This window comes from Podarcis tiliguerta, assembly GCF_965153285.1.
Source record: "Podarcis tiliguerta genome assembly, chromosome: 6".
In the NCBI taxonomy this organism is placed as follows: domain Eukaryota; kingdom Metazoa; phylum Chordata; class Lepidosauria; order Squamata; family Lacertidae; genus Podarcis; species Podarcis tiliguerta.
In genome coordinates this window covers 22,127,759-22,152,454 of record NC_139539.1, presented here as the reverse complement: position 1 = coordinate 22,152,454, position 24,696 = coordinate 22,127,759, and the positions used below count along the sequence as shown (strand labels likewise).

The 24,696-nt window shown below is 40.6% G+C and overlaps 1 protein-coding gene across 3 annotated transcripts in view; it reads left to right on the top strand.

Moving 5' to 3' along the window:
• ADA (adenosine deaminase) overlaps positions 1-19,156 on the top strand; it is a 31,142-nt gene extending 11,986 nt beyond the window's left edge. For all 3 annotated transcript variants that reach the window (XM_083447049.1, XM_083447050.1, XM_083447048.1), the window contains 8 exons: positions 863-1,006; positions 3,453-3,568; positions 9,983-10,107; positions 11,488-11,559; positions 12,684-12,785; positions 13,014-13,081; positions 14,066-14,195; positions 16,922-19,156. In XM_083447049.1, coding sequence (XP_083303175.1) covers positions 863-1,006; positions 3,453-3,568; positions 9,983-10,107; positions 11,488-11,559; positions 12,684-12,785; positions 13,014-13,081; positions 14,066-14,195; positions 16,922-17,026 — 862 coding nt within the window. In that variant the 3' untranslated portion in view covers positions 17,027-19,156. The remainder of the gene's footprint in view (positions 1-862; positions 1,007-3,452; positions 3,569-9,982; positions 10,108-11,487; positions 11,560-12,683; positions 12,786-13,013; positions 13,082-14,065; positions 14,196-16,921) is intronic.
• The last annotated feature ends 5,540 nt before the right edge of the window (positions 19,157-24,696 follow it).

Here is a 24,696-nt window from a genome sequence, read left to right as displayed (position 1 = left end):
GACTAGGCAAGCCACAGTGTCTAAAAACTGAGAAGAACTGGGATGTTTCTTTTGGAACCTACAGGCTTCTTTGGCACCCTTGAAATTTGGCTGCTTAAGAAATGACAGTGTTGGCTCATATTGTTGTTTTTTCAGATCGTGAGTTAGAACTGACTCATAACTTATGGACACTACCTTAAAATTTAGGCACTCATGAATAACAGAAATGTCACATTTTGATGACTGGTAGGAGGACACTGGCAAGTAGAGAAAGTGCTGGTTCCAAAACAGAATAAGTACACAGCCCTTATCCAGTGAATCCAAAGTACACTTTGCTTTTTATCTGTCTTGCACACTTAGAACTACAACCATTTCTTCAGCTCCTTATCTACTCTGTGTGAGAGTTACACTGAATGCCTTGCCACTTGTAATGCAAAAAGGATCGAAAAGATTCTTTGCTGCGGCTAATTGGCTACTTAAGTATCCTGAATTTTTCCCATTAGCCTATGTAGCTCATGCTCAAATAGGAAAAATGTTTTTCCTGCATTAATTTGGCAAACATAGCTTAGCTGCTTCATAATATTTTGAGTTTTAGAATTGGATGAGACCATATTGGCTCCTTTTATATGATTTTAATTATCGTGAACCATTTTAAATTCCTTTGGGGAAACAGGATATAAATGTACCAAATAAAATTTTATTAATCTGTGGTCAGATCAGACTTGCAAATTCACAAGGGTTTGAACAGTGTGTTGCTGAGGCGTAGAATTTTGGTCTGCTGAGAAGCATCAACTCCCACAGCACCGCATATCCATGTTTTGTAGAGTTTAGATTGTTGATTGACTACAGCAATTATAGAAATCAATATTTTCTACATTCACAGGGGGGACCGTGAGGCTGTGGAAAGAATTGCTTATGAATTTGTAGAAATGAAAGCAAAGGAAGGTGTAATCTATGTTGAAGCCCGGTACAGCCCTCACCTCCTAGCCAACTGCAAAGTGCATCCTATCCCTTGGAACCAAGAAGAGTGAGTACCTTCTTAAAGGTGTAAGATAACACAATATAAAGCAACCTTCTTAAGAGAGGTAAATAGCTAGTGGCATGCTACTAACTGGCAGCAAGCAGTTAAAGAAAATAGGTTGAAAATAAGTACATCTTCAAGGGCAATGTGAAATTCCTTCACATGCCTCACTGCACTCCACCCTACACCAGGGATCAGTGCAGTATGCCCAACCAGCATTCTAGAGTCTAAATAATAAAACATACCAGTCTCTTTGTTTAAAGCAGCCTTTCTCAACCTGTGGGTCCCCAGATGTTGTTGAACTACAACACCCATCACCCCTAGCTAGCAAGGCCAGAGCTCAGGGATGATGGGAGTTGTGGTCCAACAACATCTCGGGACCCACAGGTTGAGAACCGCTGGCTTAAAGGATGCTGCCCATGCATTTTTGATAGATATGGTTCAACAACGGATATCTAATTGACTTTCTTTGCATATACTGTTGTTATATTTTCCCTAGAGAATGAGAGAAAAGTATGAAAGTGCACTGTTGCTAAAGTTAGCATTTTAGGCTATGTTCACTTTCCTGGGAGTAAAACCTGTTGAACTCGGTGTGGATTAGTTCCACGTAAGCATGCATAAGCTTGTAGCATTAAAGTCCAATTGGTGTCATAGACAGGGATTAGGAACTGTTTAACTTTCCCTTAGAAATCAGTGATACTCCGAAATTTCATTCCCTAGTTAAAATACTTCCATGTTTTTGGATCATCCTCACAAGCACTCACTCTCTTAATGGAGCAGCATATTTAGATTCTTTAAATTACATAAAACTCTTTACTGTGCACAATAGAAAAATAACTAAACTTTCAACTATAAAACAGAAAAGGGATATTTAGAAAATTACCCGTTGCTTGAGGTAGACAGTGAACAGATAGTAAAATCCTGCACCTCAAATATGACATAACAGAGTTGAATATCAGGTTACTGTAATTAGTCAGGAGACAAAGATCTCTAGCTACCCTTATGTAGTTGCCATGATTTGCATGCCCCCACACACCCAAATTTAAAATAGGTTACAATAGATCTATGTTGCAACAGGTTGCAAATAAATGGCAGCAAATGTGTAGGATAAATAAAATAAGTATTTGTGATGTGCCCATAATTAACAGAATTGTTGAGGCTTGCCTTGTGTTTCTACTTTTTTGACAAGAAAATAATCTTAGTTTTAGAATATGAAATCCACAGCTTTTGTATTTACAGAGCACATGAAGTCCATCTGCCTTTAGCTTTCCATTTTAGAAAGCAGAGCTGGTGATTTATCAAGCCTGTCGTATTTTTTCCTCCATCCCTCCTTTTCTCTGAGAATGCTGCCACGTTAGTGAGACCTCCTGCCCCGAGTACTTCATCCATCTTGCCTGTGTGAAGCAGCTGTAAGAGTTCTTGGCAGAAGTTACTCTTAGCTGAAGAAAAGAACCAGAGCTCAAACACAAGCATTTTTCTTCCCCAGCTCTTACTTAAAAATAAAAAAATCCTTGCCGTTTTGACTGTTACAGCTACTGGTTTGAAACCCTGCAGGTGATCTTTCTAGCTCTTAATTTGTTTAGAAGAAACCAGAGCTTTGTTTGACAATACATTGCTAATTTGTATAAGGGAGTTTCGGGAGTGAGAGTAGAGAAGGGAGGAACGTTTGCTGCTATTGCCTGCAATTCCTGCCAGGGAAGACTGAAGCTGTGCATGTTAATAGATAGCAGGGAGGATGCTATTCCAGCTGGAAAAACCCATTTCCTTATAGAAATACTCAATGATCTACCATGGTCATTACCAATATAGATGTAAAATTCATTTGACTTAATACCAAGAATAGCACCTAGACTTTTTCTGGTATGTTTATAGTGCTTAGAAAATGTTTTGGGAACTGCTGGATCTGAACAGCGGAGACATCCTTAGCCTGATTTGGACCACTGATCCCTTGAGGACCAATATTGTTTGCTGTTGCCAACTCTGCTATCTGAGGGCTCATCCACACTTTCGCTTGCCCTGTCACTTTCTCCCTGGGAAAACCCACCTCTTTACCACTGAATTGGAGCTGACATCAGTCAGGTTTTCTGTGAATTGATGTTTGTTCCAATTCAGCGCTAAAGAGCGGGTTTTCTCAGGGAAAGTGGCAGGGCAAATCGAAAACTGCTTAGACCCAAACAGAAAACCTCTCGTGCTTTGCAAGTGTGGATGAGCCCTGAGATCCTTTCAAATGAAGATGCTGGGGACTGAACCTGGATCTTCTGCATTCCTGTCATCTGTTCTACCACTGAACTAGGTTTTATCTGGCAGACTTGTTTGCTATTTGTACCCAGATGTTGGTTGTACTGAGTCCTTTGTAATTCAGCCTGAGATGCAAGCAGCTTGGTGGTAGGATTATGAGCACTTCCTTGAGCACTGATGCCTAACTGATCTCTTTGTATTTTTCTTTGTACAGGGGAGACCTAACTCCAGATGAAGTGGTTAGCCTTGTTAATCGGGGGTTAAAAGCTGGAGAGAAGGCTTTCAACATCAAAGCCAGGTCTATTCTATGCTGCATGCGTCACATGCCAAGTAATGTATTACAGGTCATCTGTGGCTCTGATTCTTACTTTATCAAATCTGTCTTGCTCACCTCTCTGCCTCCCCACCCTTTCCCCACACACCGAGGTCAAATCCTTTTGCAATATATCAGTAAGTAATTCATTGTGTTTAGATGCCCAACCACAACATAACCTCGTTAACTATTCTCACTTAAGTGTAGGTCCAGGGATAGAAACAGAGGAACAAATAGAGACAGGAGGAAGATAACTTCATATAACAATAGATAAGAAAACTTGAACAACCATTTGCTAACCATTCAGGCATGAGAGAGTGGGCTAATTTGTAGTAATTAGTTGGGAACTTTTGGCAAGTATGAATTAACAGTGCAATTATGCTGTTGGTATTGGTAATCTTAGACTTCTTCCACAGTTGTTCTTTTCTCTCTATTTGCCAACCTTCATTCATTCACTTTCTGCGCATGGTTCTAATGACACAATTAACATTTTCTACGTTGGCCTTCTATTTTTTTCTCAGATATTAATTTCACATAAATACTGTTTATACAGCTACCTCTCTGCAATCTATTGACCCAGACCTACTGCTTATGTACATATGTTAACTTAACCTAGCCTACCTCACAGCGCTGTTGCAAAAATTAAAGGGGAGAGGGGAGGAAAACCTACACAATCTTGAGTTCCTGGGTAGAAAAGAAAAATACAAATGCATGCATAATTCAGCTATGGAATGCACTCCTATGGGAAGCGGTGATGACCTCCAACTTGGATGGCTTTAAAAAGAGGATTAGACAAATTCATGAAGGGTACGGCTATCAGTGGCTACTAGCGACAATGGCTATGTTCTGCCTCCATGGTTAGAGGCAGTCTGTTTCTGAATACTAGTTGCTTGGAACAGTAGGAAGGGAGAGTGCTATTGCCCTCAGGTTCTGCCTGCTGGCATCTTCTCAGCCACTGAGAACAATATGCTGATCTAATTCTTAACAATATCCTTAAGGCAAATAATATGCAAGCCCCCCCCCCCTTTTAACATTTATTTTATCCAGGCAAGAAGTCTCAGTCATACATTAATGCTTGTGTGTTCATTTGAGTAGACAGTCATTTTAATGATTGCTTTGTATTGCTTTTAAAAGTTGTCACCACCCTGATGTTTTGCAAGACAGAATGTAAATACTTTTATGTATTTATGTAAGTGCAGTAAGTAAATAAATTTCTGAGTAAACATCTAAAACTTCATCTCCTGGGACTGTTAAATTGTGGGCATATGGACGTATAATACAGAAATGCTTCTGCGCTATTTTAGGCAGATGTGGTTCTTCGAATTCGTAATAAAGGTAAAGGGACCCCTGACCATTAGGTCCAGTCGTGAACGACTCTCACTTTATTGGCAGAGGGGGCTGGCGTACAGCTTCCGGGTCATGTGGCCAGCATGAATAAGCCGCTTCTGGCAAACCAGAGCAGTGCACGGAAACGCCATTTACCTTCCCGCCGGAGCAGTACCTATTTATCTACTTGCACTTTGATATGCTTTCGAACTGCTAGCTTGGCAGGAGCAGGACTGAGCAACGGGAGCTCACCCCGTCGCGGGGATTTGAACCGCCGACCTTCTGATCGGCAAGTCCTAGGCTCTGTGGTTTAACCCACAGCACCACCCGCGTTAATTTCAAATAGAGTTTATAGTTCACAAGCTAGCAGCAGTGGAACATGCGGCATGTAGAGTGGCAACTGTGCCCTCCCAGTGTGGACTGGGCTCATGTTCTGCTTTCTGGACTAAAAATATTTTGATCTTAGAAGATGTTTGCTGCCAGAATTTTTGGAGAAAATGGCAGGTTGGATATTAATGTCTGCTAAATGTAGCTGAAGTGTCTGAAATGATTACAGTGAGGTTTGATCTTTATTAAATGATGAAACAAATTGCCTTAATGTGTCGGAGCACTACACAGTAGGTAGTTAATTGTTAACAACATGCTAACTTATCTCTGCTCTTTGCTGAAGTATGGTTATGTAATAAATTAAGAGTCCGCATAGCATCTTAATCACAGATTGCTGAGCTAACGAGAATTTTCTGTCTTGAGTTTTGTGAAAGCAGCAGTCAATTAAAGTTGGTGTCAGTGAAGCTTTGCCTATGCCTTGAAACTTTGGCAGGTATTAAAGATCTTGCTGAGCTGATTTCAAAATATTGCCTGGAACTTAGAACAGCCTCTTTACAGCCTATATATTTAGGTGCACCTAAGTCCATTCATTTGAGTGGACTATGGCATACCTAACTTTGCATAGAATTAGACTGCAAGTTGAAAGGAAGCTGCAACAGGCAGAAGTTCAGATCAGTCAAGCCTCTTGGTTTAAGCTGCTGTTGTCTGTACTATCATCTTTAGCAAACACCTGTTTTTTTAAAAATAATATTGTAATTGGAACACCTAAAAACAGGTGCTTTGCTGTGTGCAGTACAAACAGCTGTTCTTAATAAGGAGCCATCATTATATCTTTTTAGGCACCAGGCAAAAACGTTCCTCTATAACCAAGCCTTTGGGCTTTAACTACCTGTGGCTTTTTAGAAGTGGGTGGGATGTTTTTAATGTCTTTCTCTTTCCTCTTGGTTTCAATGTATCTATGTGGAGTTATTGTCTGTTTCTCTTTGGCTGTAAGATGCTTTGGGCAAGATAAAGTGACTGCAACTTTAATAAATTAATAAAAAATGTAAAGTGCCATATTTTTCCATGTATAAGACGCCCCCATGTATAAGACAACCCCTATTTTTTGAGCCCAAAATTAAGAAATAAAATTATTTATATATTTAGTTGCAACATTCCATGTATAAGACGAACCCCAATTTTAAACTTAAAAAAATTGGGGGGAAATATAGTCTTATACATGGAAAAATACAGTAAGTGGAGTGTACCATAGTACCCACTCTGTTTCAGTTTTCCACAACCTGGTCCCCTCCTAATGTTGTTGCATTGCAGCTCCCATTATCCTTGAAACAGTGGCCTTGTTGGCTGGGGCTGATGGGAGTTGTAGTCTAACAACATCAGGAGGGCACAAGAATGGGTAGGGCTGCCCTATTTCTCCCTTTCATTTGAACCAGGTGCATCCTCCGTAATGGGTGATGGATGGCTGTGGATGAATAAATTTGAAGCTCAGTTTAGACAAGGCAAATATGATGATGGAAGGTTCCGTTGAGATATTCGTGGAATTGACTGTTCCTGATAGCAGGATTGTTTTACATGGCAGAGCCAGCCAGAAACCCAGGCAACCTCCTCAGGATCACTGGCAGGGCTGGATCTGCTGGAGGGTGATCATCCCTCTGCTCTTCCACATTTGAACCTCGGATATGGGCAGGATTGAACCCTGAAGTGCTTTGGCTGCTTCACCAGATGCTGCTTCTTCTTTGGTGATCACTTGCAGCTGAGTAGGATTGTCTTCCATGAATATGGTCTTAATAGTGTGTCCATAAAGGACTGTTGAGGCCAATTCTGGATCCGCACATCCTTCCATAGTCAGGACATAGGTTTCCAGATGGGAGTTGATCACAGTGGGAGTTGATTCCAGATGGGAGTTGATCAAACGTGCCTTCCTTTTAGCTCACAGCTGGAAGTCACAGAATTGACTGCTATGGTTATTGATTAAGTGATTTCCATATTAAGCTTCTGAAAATGTATTGGCATTTATACTGAGACTTGTCAGGACAGAGTTAATCCACTGCTTTATAAGGAAAGGGTCACACTTTCCTGTTAGTGTGTGGAAATCTGACAGCTCTGATATTATGATTGGCATTGTGGCTGGAATGACTCAAGTTCAGGGCCAAGATAATCCGCAGTACAGATATAGTCACTTGCATAACTAACTCCATTGTGACTTCTGTGCTAACCCTGTGCTTACTCAGAACTATAATTGAGCAATGAGCAATAATACTGCTTTCAAGCCAGCTATGGAATTATGTGGTAACAAGCATGTCTAGAGGAAATTGACTAACAAATGTAAAAAAATAAATAATAGGAAGCAGTTGTGAGTATCTCCTGAAGATATCTTCTTGAGGAGGTCCTCTCCAATAAAGTCTGACCTAAACAGTCAAGTCTCAATTATAAGTTAACTATTGCCTGAAGAAAATATTTGAACTCACTGCTCCTTTATTTTCCTTGCGGTTGGCCCAGGGCAATAATGAAAAGAACCTTTGCAGTTACAGATTAGATAATGAGATATCCTTCCCCTTGTTCTTTCAAACACTCTGATATACATGACCTTAATGCAGGGATAGCGCTTCAGCGTAAGAAAGCATGGAAGCTGTTTAGATTAGACAACAGCAGACATATTTCGCTATATGGACCTTTGAAGTTAATGTTTAAGATAGAAGACCAACTGTCCTCTATGCCTACGTTAAATAACATGCAAAGAGGTGTTCTTGTTGGGTTAAAAGGCTGTAAACCTCCCATTGCCTTAAAGTCTGTCTAAGCGTGAACGATGCAATACCTTCCTGTTTCAGCTGGTATTCAATAACCAAATAATAAAGGCGGAAAAGATCTAGAGTGACTGTATACTGTTTTTTTAATTAGCTGATTAGTTTTGATGGTTTGCTTTCCTTGAACAGTTGTCTACCCAGAGCACTTAGGAAGTGGTACAATAAAAAGCAAAATATTTAAACAAAACTACATTTGATTCACTAATATAGCAATTACTTGGACGTCTTCAGTTGTAAAAAAGAAAGAAAGAAAGTTTGTTGGTGTTGCTTTTTGAAGTTGGGTGTGTGCGTGAGAGAGAGAATGCAGTACAGTGGTACCCCGCAAGACGAATGCCTCGCAAGACGAAAAACTCGCTAGACGAAAGGGTTTTCTGTTTTTTGAGTCGTTCCGCAAGACGAATTTCCCTTTGGACTTGCTTTGCAAGACGAAACGTCTTGCGAGTTCTTGCGAGTTTGTTTCCTTTATCTTAAAGCCGCTAAGCCGTTAATAGCCGCTAAGCCGCTAATAGCCATGCTTCGCAAGACGAAAAAACCGCAAGACGAAGCGACTCGCGAAACGGATTAATTTCGTCTTGCAAGGCACCACTGTACTGTATACCTGTAAACAGTGCTTGAAAACAGCTTCTGTCAGAACACTTCCCATTAATTGGCTTTTAGGGAAACCAGTTATATTTTTATTTCTTAAAAATTGTCTGCGTTGCATTCAAACAAACTCAGCTAACACCCCGGGTGCACCCTGTTTATTGTATTTCAGTTTGAATTCCATAGAATAATACAAGAAAATACAATATATAAGAAATAAAAGACACAATAAATATAGAGTTAAAAATCAGTGTGAAATTTTAATGTGATGGGTGTGCCATCTCCCATCTTCAACTGTCTTCAGCCACAAATCCAGACATGTCATGGACTGTCTGAATGAAGTTTGGACTACTGGTGGTCCACAGACCACAGTTTGGGAACCCTTGGCTTGGATCAATGAAATACAGTGTGTCATTTTTCTCCGACTTGTAATCATGCATAAATTATAGTGGTCCATGCACGAAGGAGTGAGTAGAGTAATGCAATAATTGATGGGATTCTAGATTTTTTAAAAAATCATGGTGCATCCAGAGTGTTTGCTGAGTTTGGTTGCATGCCAAACTTACAGTTTTCTATGAAATCATAACTAGAGTTGCTGAAAACCAAGAAACGGAAAGGGTTCTGGCAGAAACTGCTTTCCAGCAATGTTTGCAATTATACCGCAAATCTTCCTCCCCATCCTCTCATACACACACTATTAAGATGTCCTCAGTATTTTAGAAGAGGCTTATATTTATCTTCCCATCTGCTTTCTATTTTGTCTAGCAGCTGACCCAATTAAATCACACCTAACCAGATGCTTGGCATTCTCTGAACTCCTGACCTCTGGACTTCACAGCTTTTGTAAAAATAGCTATTGTTGCAAGTTTACTTTTTTCACAGGAGACCATTTTAGGATTTGTATTTTTCTCTGATTCTGGATAGCTTAGTGGCCTGCATAATGTTCTTTCTATAGAATCATGGTGTGTGTTTTTTTAATTGTTCTCTATCAAAGCAAGGTGGGCATTTCCATGCGCTCTGGCTTCCATCACGGTGTTCCATTGTGCCAAAAGTGGTTTAGTCATGCTGGTCACATGACCTGGAAAGCTGTCTGTGGACAAATGCCGGCTCCCTTGGCCTGAAAGCAAGATGAGCGCTGCAACCCCATAGTCACCTTTGACTGGACTTAACCGTCCAGGGGTCCTTTACCTTTTTACCTTACCAACAATTGCCTGATCTTCTCAGAAGGCCTTGTCAAAGGAGGGAAACTCTAGAAAACAAAGTGATGTTTTTGTATGCCAAATATTTTCCTATACATGGTGTGTGTGTGTGTGTGTGTGTGTGTGTGTATGTCATTGGCAGCTGCAGAAACTCAGCTGCATCCTTACAAGATTGTTGTGCTTTTCTTTCCAGGCTGGTCACTGGAAGTGGTGGAACTGTGTAAGAAGTATAAGAATGATACAGTGGTTGCTATAGACTTAGCTGGCGATGAGTTGATAAATGCTGAGACCTACCCAGATCATCGGAAGGCTTATGAGGTTTGTTCAGATGATATGAGTAAGGAGCCAAAAGAACAGGATTGGGGGGAGCTGGGTAGTTCAAAACCCTCAGTGCCTGCCTTACATGCAATCTGAGAAGAACAACATATAAGACTCCCATTCCAGGGTTTTATTATCATGCACTCATGTAAAACTTGCTACATCTTTTTATTAAAACGGGACTGGTCTACAGGTACGAGAACCTAATCCCAACTGCTAGCAAACCTTCAGTCACAGACTGAGACTAGAGATAAGAAATGTCTGGCTAAAGCTTTCCAAATAGAAGATTGGTGTAGTTACTCCTCTCTGTAGATTTACTCGGGTATAAATCAATATGCTTTTGCTGTTTGTTTTTTTTAATCAACCATGTGAACAGTTATACATGGGGTAGAGGTTATACAGGCGCTCCACCAGTTTTAGCCAAGGACTCTTGGGTGCCACCGACTGATGCTAGGCTCTGCTGTGAAAGACTTAAGACTCTTGGGATGAGGGAAATACATTTTCTTCCAGACTAAAAGCTTGTCCATGCTTACTTTTTGCCCCAATCTTTCTAGGCACAGATCCACGCTTAAAACCTCTTTGTCCAAGCATTTGCCACTGCCCCGCAACCTGCACAGCTTTCCCTGTGAAACTTGCACTTTAGCACGTCAATTCAGTTTTTCTGTGTTTTGCCGTTTCCTCCAATTAAGATTTAAAGAGTGGGTTTTTTCAGGGAAAACTCGGAGGTTGTGCGTGTGCTCAGACACGAAGATTTAAAGCACAGACCATGCCTGGAAAGAGTGGAGGAAAGGTGCCAGAACACATAAAAGTGGGAAGGAGATAGGGAAGGAAATGTACTGCTGCTAGGCTTATTGAAAAATCTTGGTATCATTGTTACCTTCGGCTACAATGAAGTTATTCCACCAGCATTTGAAGACATGCCCAAGAACTTTCAAGCAGTCTCCTTTTTTTAATCTCCAAGGAGCTTTTTTGCATAGTTTAATTCCACATGTTTATGTTTTAATGGAATGGTTTTATTGGGTATTTTAACAATGCTGTAATTGTGTTTTTTATTGTGTTTTTTATATTTTGTAAACCACTTTGAAGCCTATTTTGGCATTAAGTGGTATTTTGCTACACATTTTATCATGATTGTTGTGAAGCAAAAAGTGACAATCTTTAGTTTTACATGTATTTTAATAAAATAACAAATTTTCCTCTTCGGGAGAAATACCAATTTTAAGCAGATTTTTCTATTGTGCATATTCCAGTTTTTAGCAGCTCTACTTAGACTACAGCCAAAGAAAGATAAGGTAGCAAATGCTACCTTGAGAAATTCTATGGATCTCTAGCATTTGCCAGTCAGTTTTTATTCTCTTCCTTGTGTTTCCTTTTATTCAGGAAGCTGAAAGATATGGCATTCATCGAACTGTCCATGCTGGTGAGGTTGGGCCACCCAAGGTTGTCAAGGAGGTAAGAAGTTGTACTGCAGGACAAAAAAAAGAAAGGATGTTGTGTCATTGGAAAAGCTGACAATTGACACTGAATATACAGCAAACTGTAGAATGTATGATCTGAACGATGGGAGAGAGGGTGGAAGGAGAGCTCTGTTGTGACTGATAGGTCAAGTTTGTAATCAGAGGGAACAATTTTACCTAGACTCTCCATTTCCATCGTCTTGAGGGTGGAAAGTGAATCCTATTTAGTTCTTTCTCCCTTCCATTCAACTTTAAAGGTGCCTAGTTAAAAAATGGCTAGACCAATTTGTGTGCAATTTTGATACTTTTACCTAGAGCCACCTCTCATATCTGCAATTTTCAGACCACAGGATGCTAAGGGAGACTAAATGATTCCTCTCTTTTTTGTTACACACACCCCAAACTGTAAGAGCTGCCCTTGCAAGAAGATTTCTGCAGCTACCCTTCTGAGATTTGGTGGGATTCGTCTCCTCACAAGGGGCAAACATGCATGTATGCTTCATCTAATTCTTACAAAAAATCAAAACAGTTATAAACTGTTCCTTTAAAAAAAAAAAAAAAGCCACCATTGTGTGGTGTAATTTCACAGGAGTAATCCACTCAGGAGAGGCAAACAGAGCTGCACCCACTTCTGTAAAAAGACAAAAAAAGTTATACCAGGTGTTTAATTTCTGTCTTCCACCCATCTCTCGAATTTGATTGTGATTTGAGTGCAAGCTACATAGCTTAATCTTTCAGGTAAGACAACTATTGCTATTTGCAAAAGACAGTGCATTGGAGATCATAAAGAGAGGAAGGAATGTGTGAGCCCAATGCTTGTTCATGTAATGACAAACTAAACCATAGTCTCCCACTTTTTTAAATATTACAATCCAAGGCTTTTGGGGGGGTCTCCAGAAGGCCTGTGCCATACATAGTATGGCTGTGTTTCTAAATAAGCTTTTAGCAGACTGTGATAAGTATACCTTATATAATAGGAGTAATAGCTCAAAACAATTTATAGAGCTGCTCTCACTTTAATGCTGTGGGCTGTAGTTATCGTGAACTGTGCAAAGGTGAGTAACCTAATTAGCAAAAAGCTGATTCTACATTCCCACCACTCCCTGTCTTTCATTATAGGCAGTCAACATCCTAAAGGCAGAGCGAATTGGCCATGGCTACCATGTCTTGGAAGATGAAAGTCTATATAAACGGCTATTGGAAGAAAATATGCATTTCGAGGTAATGGAATGTCTTTCAAGTCTCCAACTCTGTTACGTGAACCAGATAATAGCTGCAGTTGATATTAACAGAGGAAGCTGCCTTGTATCAAGGCAGGCCATTAGTCCATCCAGCTCAGTATATTCTCCCTTCACTGACAGCCACTGCCCAGCATTTCTGAGTTATGAACATAGGTATTTTAAAGGGGATGTGTACTGATTCTGTTTTGTTTTTTATATAAATATACAGATCTGTCCTTGGTCTAGTCACCTCACTAGTGCATGCCAAACCAGCTTCTGTAAGCATCCATTAGTAAGGTAAGGATTTGGGTTGGGGTTTTTTTTTATTTAATTATTCTGACATTACTTCTCACTTATTGGATCAAAATCACTACCCAGTTATCAGCTCAAATCCTAATACTGAGGCGAGCCATGAGGTTTAAGCCTCCCAGTTTGCCATCTAATAATAATAATAATTTTATTATTTATACACTGCCCATCTGGCTGGGTTTTCCCAGCTGCTCTGGGTGGCTTACAGCATATATAGCAACATAATAAGCATTTAAAACTTCCTGATACAGGGCTACTTTCAGAAGTCTTCTAAAAGTTGTGTAGTTCTTTATCTCCTTGGCATCTGAAGGAAGGCTGTTCCACAGGGAGGATGCCACTTCTGAGAAAGCCGTCTGCCTTCTAGAGCATTCAGTTAGCACTTTATCTAATTTGTCTTTTCTATAACAAAGAAAAGTAACACAGTATGACAAGAAAATATACATTGGATCTTATATTATTCTTAAGATCTGAGAAAACGTAATATGATTTGATGTATGATAAAACATTTTTTAGTGATTTCTCCCCCTGTGATATTTTCTGCGGATTACTTGAAACGTGTTGTATCATGTCACATTATTGTACAGGGGACGCTCGGGTTGTGAATGTGATCTGTGCGGGAAGCACGTTCACAACCCGCAGCACCGCATCTATGCATGCGCAGGTCGCGATTTAGCGCTTCTGCGCAAGCGCCGAAACCCGGAAGTAACCCGTTCCGGTACTTCTGGGTTCTGTGCGATGCGCAACCTGAAATCGTGCGACCCAATGCGTCTGTAACCCAAGGTATGACTGTACAGTGAAAAATAAATAAAAAGTATATTTGGTGTTTGGACTGTAGTTTAATGGAAATTGTCTAGGAGGCTCAATACAAGTGGGATAGAAAACAGGCTTCACTATATTTCCCCCCCCCCCGAGGAAAATGCAAATTATACTCTTTAAAAAAACCTGATGTTCTTTCAATTCTGCTTTTTTCAGGTTTATGAAAGATGAAGCAAATTATTCCTTGAACACGGATGATCCACTCATTTTCAACTCCACAGTTAACACGGATTACAAAATAGCTCGTGATTGCATGGGCTTCACTGAGGAAGAATTCAAGAGGCTGGTAAATTGGTTTCGGTTTTTTGCATTGGTTGTGCTTGATCCTAAACATCTTTGCTTTGAAAGAATAGCTGACTTCCAAGTAAGCTGTGCTTCGATCTGCAGCCAAAGTAAATCTTCTCAAAGTTACTTCTCCAAAACAGAAATGGCCTTATAGGAGCTCACCATAATGGGCATAGAGCCACATCTGCAGCCTGTCCATTTCCGTGAATTGTACCCCACACCTGCACCAAATCACAACTCTACATTGTAGAGGTATGGTGAGATTCTTAACGCCATATAGACAGGCGCAGTAGTCAGTCAGCTCACCACATAATTATAAGACCATTGCAGAAAGGTTACTGCTTTGTAAATGGACATCTTAATTCACAATCTGTATCTGCATATGTTCATAAACTTTGTCATTGTGTAAAGCACTGATGCACTTCAACCCATGCTCTGACTGATAGATTTAGCTCCTTACTTCAGATAATAAAATAACCAGGAAGTGGAGTGCTTCTTAACTCATTAAGGAGTTGTTGAGAAGAGTAATTCTATATATACTCATTCAAGTGCTTATTACAAGACACAGTGTCCTTTATTGCAGCCATTGTCCTCCTCCCCACTTCATAGCTGGAGTGTTTCCTCACCCATTCTTGAAACCATTTTTAGCTGAATTTCTACTTACCCACCCATTCAGCCCTTCTTCCTTCTTTTCCAGAACTGTCAGTTCTTTGCTTAGTCATTTTTTAAAAAATGGGCACATATCTGCCCATTCACCCCAAGAGCCTTGTTGACTTGGTATGTGGGAGCATGGATATAATTGTTTATTTTAAACACTGTGCCCATAAAAAGGAAGAACTATGTAGGAAGAAAGCATGTGGATATGCAGAAAATATATTAGGGTTTGACTTATGAAAACAAAGGCACAAGGCATGCAAATGGAGACAAGTGCTCAGTTTCACTACAAGCCAGAAAAACAATCTCCGTTTACAATCTCTCTGGAGAAATGTTGACTCATCTTGGCAGGCACATTACATGTCAGGAGGAAAGAGAGTGCTGAGTCACCACATCGTTTAGCCAACAAGCCAGCATATGACATGTTATTTATGTAGCACCACTACCAACATATCTGGCACTTTACAAAAAATGAGGTGATAGGTTCTTGCTTCCAGAGATCAGCAGTTAAACTGCTTCTGGAAGTCAAAACACGGAACCATCTATTGCTTGCATTGCTGCGCTCTCAGAGCAGTATTTTAGTTTGAACAATAAGCCCACAAGGCTCCAACTTTTGTGCATCACCATGGTTTGCTGCCAGTGGTTCACACCAGCCTGGCAGGTAAGAAGTTTGGGGGGAAGAAGGCCACTAACATAGGGCAGCTCATAGTGTAGTCTGCTTCTCTCATCTACGGAGACTAACCAGGAGATGTGGCAGGGACCACCCAGCCGTTTAAAGAGGTTGAAATGTGAGCCCTTACCGCTAAGGGTCACCCCATGAGGACAGGTTGGGAGTCCACTTGTTCCTGTCTATGATCCCTGCGTAATGCCCCAGACCTGAAGTCATTTTGACACAGACAGTAATATGAGAACAAATGAGAAGTATAAACCTTTGTACAGTGGTACCTCGTGTTACATATGCTTCAGGTTACATACGCTTCAGGTTACAGACTCCGCTAACCCAGAAATATTTCCTTGGGTTAAGAACTTTGCTTCAGGATGAGAACAGAAATCGTGCTCCAGCGGCAGCAGGAGACCCCATTAGCTAAAGTGGTGCTTCAGGTTAAGAACAGTTTCAGGTTAAGAACGGACCTCCGGAATGAATTAAGTACGTAACCAGAGGTACCACTGTAGCTGTAATGAGAAAGGTATTAGAAACTCAGAACCCTAACACTGGCAACTTGGACATGTCCCATAGCATAGGAATGACCAGCAAAGGCATAAAATTGGTCAGGCAAGGAAAACATTTGTTTGATTTTTAATGGGTCCTTAATTTATAAGCCAATGCATATCCCCCATCCCATCAGGGAGCAGGGCTGTACTGCTTTGTCGCACAGCTTTCCCCTGCCGCAGCCCCGACATCTGTATATTAGGCATGGACAACTGAAAGGAGAGAACCATGTGCATTTCTGCACACTTAGGTTTCCCTTGGAGCTGGTGGCAGTGATGGTGGGCCGCTGGAATGAGAAGTGGGCCAAGTGATTGAAACTTTGATTTTCCCACCAGGAACCTCTCTGATTTCTAATGCTCCATTCCTTGCGTGTGATCGTGATTACAGAAGTTTTGTAGTAGTGGTAGAAAAATCTGGTAATAATAATTTGCATGCTGGAGGTCCCAGCTTTAATCCCTGGAATCTCTACTTAAAAGTTCTGTGGTAGGAGCAGCACTGGGGAAATGCTACCTTTGATTCCATAGAGCCCTCACTAGTCCTGATAGATAGATGGATCATTGCTCTCACTTGGCATAACACAGTGTTGCATCAACTGATTACTAGATCTCTGGAATATGACTGTGTGTGCTTCTTAAAGTGCTCCACTTTGCATGTCTAATCAGGAGTAGCGGGACTTAATCCCAGCTAAGCTAAGACTGTTTTTAAAAGGCTGTCATTTTCCCACTTAACGAAAAGCTGAAAATGTAGGGTTGGAAACTGCATCCATTACTTTCACTTAGACTTGGCTAGTAATGCATACTAAGACACAAGCAGAATATTCTACTTGCTGAGCTTCACTTCTGTGTTTGTTCCAATTTTCGCAGAACATAAATGCTGCCAAGTCTAGCTTCTTGCCAGAGAAAGAAAAAAAGGAGCTTCTCTACAAGCTGTATGAAGCCTATGGGATGGTACAAAGCACAGAGTTCTGATCCATATGATGCCGTCTACTCGTGACCTCTTTTCCTGACAACTTCATGGTAGTCAGAGACCTCCATTTTGTTTCTTTGAAGACAACGCACAAACTTAGTACTGTGTTACTATCTTGTTTACTATTACCATCCACAGAGTGGGGCATACAGTATATATAAAGAACAGTATTCCTACAATGTTTGTGTTATATTTGCCTAGAGCACCCAGATCCCATAAATAAGATGGGTGCTATGAGTTTACATGTTTGGTTTTTTTTAGGCTAAAGATAATAATCTTTTCAGAGACTGGAAAGTTTGGAGGAGGGGTTGCTTCTTGCAATGGCTGAATTTACCTCTGTTTACCAAAGTAGAAGCAGGTTTTAGAGACTGGATTATTTCAAGAACCTAGTTGACCAGAAGCGACAGAGAGACAAAAGAATGTGTATATACAGTGGGGAAGCAAAGCATCTCTCAAACCATTTCCCTCTCTGTCTTGAAAGCTATAACTTATCTCTGGCCTTACTGAGATTTCTCTGTAATTTGTCTTCTGTATGCCCATACACTTGAAACAGAGAGAATCACAGCTGAGTTTTTTCAGATGTTTAGCATCTTTTAGTGGGGAATCTCTGATAGAAATGAGTATTTCACTTTATCCCTGGTTGTCTGATTGTTTGACACAGTCATAGGCTGGGTTTATTCCTTCCTTGATTCTGCTTGGCCTTAATACCAACTAAAACTTATTTAAATGTCATCAAATTCTTTGGAGCTAATACTTAAATAATAGTGGTTCTGATCCAAGGATTGTTGAGTGCACCTGGAAGATAACAGTTCCTACCTGTATTTCAAGAATGCTGGGAGCGTGCATCACTATCCAGAAGAGAGTGTCAATGGTGATCACCTTGAATGACTCTTCTGAGTCACATGCATCTGATCTGTTCATATAGGTCCCAATATAGCAAGGGATCGCTGCCGAATTGGGGCAAATTACTGTAGTCCAGATTCAGCATCTTGCCTTTCCCCAAATCAGATTTGTCCAAGATGTCTTAAGCTGTGTATGTTCAAAGAACAACACAGCACTTTAAAAAGGATTGATTTGCAAAAGAAGCAAGCTCCTTTATTCCAGTACACTTGCTTTGTCTGCTGCCTACGCTATTGGAACTGCTGCCCTTTTTAACTAGCATTTTTGACTAAGCTCTGTTTTATATAGCATAATTCTTGTCTGTTACCAACAGTATGGTAAATTTAGTTAATGGTGCTAAGTTATCTGGTAGGTTTTCAACTGCCTGGTACACAAACCAGTTAGGCTGAATTTCTTGAATTGAACTTCATGGTCTTTTGATGCACACACACACACACACACACACACACACACCGATCCATGGAACTGATTTGACTTATGCAAATACTTTGGTTTAACCAAGTTATGGTCAGTCTGTAAGTAAATACCTTAAAAACCACATGTCAGTGGTCTTTTGCAGAAATAGAAAATATAGTATCCAAATCAAAATAATAGTTCACCACCATGACAGGAGGCCTCATCTCGCATACATTTGTGGGATTTCTTCTAGTGATTATAATATTCTATTTTGCATCTTTTAGAAATACGTACTCATTTGTTGGAGAATCTTTTAAAAATATCCACAAAGTCTCCATGTATCTGAGCAGATCCTTTTGTCCTTGTATTTCATTATAAGGAACCTGGAAGTCATATACTTGCAAGGATAAGACAAATGTACTATAGAATTTGTCTCCTAGACTCACGGAAATATTCCACTCTGGAACTTGAAACTCCCAAATACATGTGCTTTGATCTGAACTTCTATTATTTCCGTGAACAGAACAGAGTTCATAGAACAGGGATTTCTTGATTCTCCCTTCCCTTTGCATATCTGCTCCTAGGGACTGGGGAGCCTTGGATGTGTTGTGAGATACGTTGTGGGGCTGCAGATGGAGGAAGGAGTTGGCAATATTTGCTCCCCTCTTACATGAACAGAGCAGCATTTAAAGTGGATCTTTTAAATTATGTAATTTTATCAGATTTCTAGAAAAGTGAACAGCATTTGTGCACCTCTAAAGATGCCTCAAGGTGCTTTCAGTAGTAGAGCATGAATAGTTTGTGCAGTGGCTCAGCATATCTTAAAATACCCAGGTTTTATTTATTTTACCTTTGTGCTTCATTCATAAGGAATAGTTGTTGAAGGCACAAACAGATAATCTAGCAAAAGTGCATCTGCTGCAACCACATGTTTAGCTCCCCTTCCATAATGTTTAATAGAACTTACTGATTTGATCATGACACACCATGTTTCTGCCCACTTCCAGGTGGCAGCCAACAACATGAAGTGGCGTTGTGACATCAGAATGCAGTTGAGTTCTTCTAGATGTCATGGACAGGAGGATGGTGCCTAAAACCTCAGTTACCATTTTCAGTAACAGCTGTGCACTTAATATAAATCTGGCTTGGTCCAGAGACACATGTCTTCAGCCACACAAAAGTGAATTCACACAATCGTGTGTTTTGTCTATCGACAGAGCAGGATTTCTTATCTTAGTTTAACATTTCTGGACTGACGTACCTGTGAACATGGCTGGCGCACAATCTGAATGTGTATCAAACTGTTCACAACAAATGGAGGCTTATTGTAGGCTTCTACCCTGAAACTGAAACTGAATGAAAATGAAAATATAGGCTTCTACCCTGAAAATGAAACTGAAAATGAAGCTGAAAATGAGACTGAGGCCCTTTATAAAACGAACATATCTTTATGCTTTTTTAAAAAATGAAAAGAATCTATATCAAGGAGCTGGACTTGCTTTAAACACTGTTTCTTTGTGAAAGGAAAGCTCTTCACAGAGCCCTTTGTCTGTTTGAGCTTATCACCAAGTACTCTTGACATTGCTGGGACTAGTGGTCCCTTTTTTGTCTTAAGTGTGGCCATGAAGTGTTAGTTTTGTAGGACATAGGAATGACACACATCCTTGCTTTCATCACAATGCAAGCAGGGCTTATTGCTATCAGAGATAACAAGTGGTACAGGCGAACCTAAGTCTGCATGACCCAGAGCCTGTCTATCACTGTATTTCTGATGCTGTACTACTAATTATTCTATATAATAGTGATATAGGCTTAGGTTTACAATGTTTTTAAAAGTTCATAAACACAGCTGAGGAAATCATACAATGCCATATTTCGGTGGTTATATAGGCTGGTATTACAAAGCTTCAGACACCAAAAATATGCCTCTGATGAATGGCTTTGATGTCACTGGGTCGCATGTGAAAAAGAGACTGAGCCTTGCATAGCGCTTGTCTCCAAAAATAAGTTCTGAATGTAAACTATAATGTCTTATGTATAACCAAGAATATATATATAGGAATTATTTTGTTATTTTTATAATGTCAATGAAAAGTTATCCTTATAAATTTTTCTTATGTTGTTCACATCCTGAAGAACAAAGGAGAATTTTTATTTTGGTTTAATGAAATAAATTCCATTTTAACTATATGCATATGTCACTGTTGTTGTTGATTTCAAGCCCAAGTCTGCAAGATGTGATTCAATTAAAAAACAAAATTAGAAATGTTGTGATTTTATCTCAAAGGCAGGTACTGTCACTTGGTGGAACAAGGGGATGGAGGGATGTCCAGTTGGATTCCACCTGGCCTGCAGTAGCTATGAAACCTGTTAGGGCAGCTGGATGGGCAAAATTAACTGTAATGAAGGAACTGTGGGCTAGACATCCACTTAAGAGTGCCAATGCGTGGCTACATAACACAGAAGAAACAAGAACTTGTGCTACTGTTCTTCATGCTTCTCAAGGCCAAATTAGATGTGACACCCAATTGCATGCCTCTTCTCCAGCAGCTGGCTGTTGCAGCTGCTTCTTTTTAAAAAATAGAAATTAAAAGCTGTGAGTTTGAGTACAGGAAAGCAACTGGGGGAGGGAAGAAAGAAAAGGGTTAAACAGTTCTGCACACACTGTTTCCATGTCATTCTTCCACAACTACAGACTCTCGGGGATTCTTTTTACTTAGAAAGAAGCCATAGGTGGATAGCCCTGGCATTTCCAGTGAAAAAGGGGGTAATGAGGAAGATCCTTCATTGCCTGAGGTCCTAATGAGAGCTGCCATTTCTCTCCCCACACCCCAAAAGAATGATCCTGGGAAGATGCTATATCATGATGTGGTATCATTTCCCTGGGGCATAAACCCCCAACAGAAATGCCAGGCTGCTAAGCCACTGCTTGAAGCAACGGTGCAACTTTGCTTTTTGTTTCTTAAAAATAAATAAATGGCCACCTCATCTTTAAAGTAAGCTCAGTCCTGCCTTAAGTTTTGTTTAGTTTTTTGTCTGCTCCACTCCCCAATCACTTATACCATCTAACTTTCAGCAGGGAACGAAGGGTCCTATGAAAGATGAGTGGGATATTTGGTCCAGCCGTCGTATAAGGCAACTTCCTTTGTTCTTATCTAGATTGGCCTGAAATAATCCAATCACTTTTGGAATTTGCTTTGAATCTTTTGTCCAAAAAGGACATCAGTCCAAGGGAAACATCTTACAAGGGGGACCAAGTGGTTGTCAATAGATAGAGCAGATAAAACTTAGAAGAGTTTGAATGGTCACTGCATCACCAAATATTCCAGCAGGTAACACAGTGCTTTGGAAGGCCAATGTAATGCAAGCCAACAGAGAAGTTACAGGACTGCCTTGGAAGGTGGTTGATTCTCCATTGGAGGCTTTTAAGCAGAGGTTGGATGGTCATCCTTCATGTATGCTTTAGTTGAGATTCCTGCATTGCAGGGAATTGGACTAGATAACCCTCGAGGACCCTTCCCGCTCTACAGTTGTATGATTCTATGAAGTCTGAAACTGAATATTCACATCTTTCTATACAGCTACATATGCAAGATCCATCAACTTTTGGTTGCCAACTTATATAGTAAGGAACTAGGAAATACTATATAACCCGGATATAATGAATGGCTGCATGTCATTCAGTGGGAAATGCCTTTGGAAAACAGGATGTTACATGATTTAAAAGAGCATGATATTTCAGTACCATTGGCAAATGTTCTTCATATGTTAACTCCTCACTGAAACTTCATGTTGAAGTAGCTTGGGACCAGCTCACAGGGGATTTGGCTAAATATAATACTTAACCCAGGCATACTTAACAGGCTAGAAGCACTATGTTTAGCATGTCTCCTGTGATATCACAGTTACTAGTGGGTTTGCAAAGGAGACTGAAACAGGAAAACTCATTTTGCTGAACAGGGTAATTGCTGTTGGTTATGTCCCAGAAAGCTCTTTCTTATTGACACCACCCTCTAAATCTTCACCCCAATTAAAGGGCAAGGAGAAAGGGCAGAGACTGGTTTCTTATTGAAAGAGGTAACACAAAGCCTCTTTGCTTTCTGGAAGGAGTAGTAGTGGCTGGCATGTTACTGAGAGAGATTGGATTGAGTAGGCAGTTGTATTAGATGATCTAATAGTCCAACTCTTGAGTCAGATTTAACCATGGAAGAATTGAGGTAGATCAGGTATAGGCAAACTCGGCCCTCCAAATGCTTTGGGACTACAACTCCCATGATCCCTAGCTAACAGGACCAGTGGTCAGGGATGATGGGAATTGTAGTCCCAAAACATCTGGAGGGCCGAGTTTGCCTACGCCTGAGGTAGATAGCCTGATCTGACTTCTTCAGGAAGTAGGTCTGAAGAGCTGACACAAATAGTGTTGGCAATAGATGAAGTTAAATGAATTACTGGTCAATTAAAAATTAACACATCGCTGGTATCCACCCAAGTGTTTTAAAAGCATATGTGGATTGCTAATCTAACAGAAATGTGTCATTTGGCCTAATGTACTAGAGGACTGGACAGCTGTCAATGTAACACCAATTTTACAGTGGATCTGGAGGGTGGTGTGTGTGTGTGTGTGTGTGTGTGTGTGTGTGTGTAAAACATTACATACTCAGTAGCCTAATGTCTAAATTACTGGAAGATATGAAAGACAAAAATTATCAAGCATTTAGGAGAACGTGCCTTGCTGAAGAAGAATCAGCAAGGCTTCTGCAATGGTAAGTCCAGCCAGTCTCAGTAAACCTTTAGAATTATTTTGAGTGAGTTCATATGGATAGCAGTGAGCCAGTAGACTGTGTGTATTTGACACTGTGTACAGTTTGGGTCTTATCTCAAAATAATGTAGAAATAATTTCTTAAATTCATAACTGTAAACATCTCCTTTTATCCCATCCCATCCCTTAACAACAGCCATATTTGTCAGATTTTCAGTGTTTTCTTTTTTGTGTGAATGAATGTTGTCCTGTTGACCCCCCCCCTTTTCCATTTTTTCTCTTCTGCTCGCTTTCCTCCTTTTATCTCCACCCCAACCCAGTTCCTGTGTTACATATGGCAATGGTGTTTTCTTTGAGAACTGTAAATTTGAAAACTTAATATATGTTTTTAGAAAGAAAAAATGTAGAACTGGAACAGAGCAGCCAAAATGATCAGCAACTCTCTTATGAGGAAATATTACAATGTCCAGAGCTGCTTAGTTTAGAAGTGTATGGACAGACATGACAGACAGTTGTATAAAATTAATGCATAGTATGGAAAAAATATATAATTTTTTTACCGGTATATGCTCTCCCTGATAATAACCAGAATCCAGGATTATCCAGTGAAGCTGAATGGGAATAGATTCAGGACACACAAAAGGAAGAACTTCCTACAGCTCAGAGTTAATCTGTGGTAGACACTTCTGAGTCTGACCAAACTGCGGGAGGCAGTGGAAGACAGAAGTGCCTGGCGTGCTCTGGTCCATGGGGTCACGAAGAGTCGGGCAGGACTAAACGACTAAACAACAGTCACTTCTACAGACTGTGGTGGAGATGGCCAACAATTTAAGATGGCTTTAAAATGAGATTAGACAAATGGATGGAGAATAAGATATTCAATGGCTAGTACTAGAATATAATCAAGGCAGTATGTCTCTGAATACCAGCAGCAGGAGAGGGCTATGGCTATCATGTGGTGCTCATTGTCTGCTGGGCAAAACAATGCTGGGCTATAGCCTTGGGTTTGATCCAACAAAGTTCTTTTGTTCTTAGATTGCCACACTCACACAGCTAAAATCCTCTTGCTGTGAGGGGGCAGCCAGCTGCCATTTCCACCCCACCCTGCCTGAGGTGTGCACACATAGACCAGTGCTTTAATGCCCCCCAGAGGCCAGTTTGAGAATCCTGCCATATTCATGGATAGACATGGCTGTCTGTACTCCGATCCAAAGAATTGAGGCTTTTGTATTATGGTGCTGGAGGAGACTCTTGAGAGTCCCATGGACTGCAAGAAGATCAAACCTATCCATTCTTAAGGAAATCAGCCCTGAGTGCTCACTGGAAGGACAGATCGTGAAGCTGAGACTCCAATACTTTGGCCACCTCATGAGAAGAGATGACTCCCTGGAAAAGACCCTGATGTTGGGAAAGATGGAGGGCACAAGGAGAAGGGGACAACAGAGGACGAGATGGCTGGATAGTGTTCTTGAAGCTACCAGCATGAGTTTGACCAAACTGCGGGAGGCAGTGGAAGACAGGAGTGCCTGGCGTGCTCTGGTCCATGGGGTCACGAAGAGTCGGACACGACTAAACGACTAAACAACAACAACTCCGATCGTAAATATCTGTCCCTG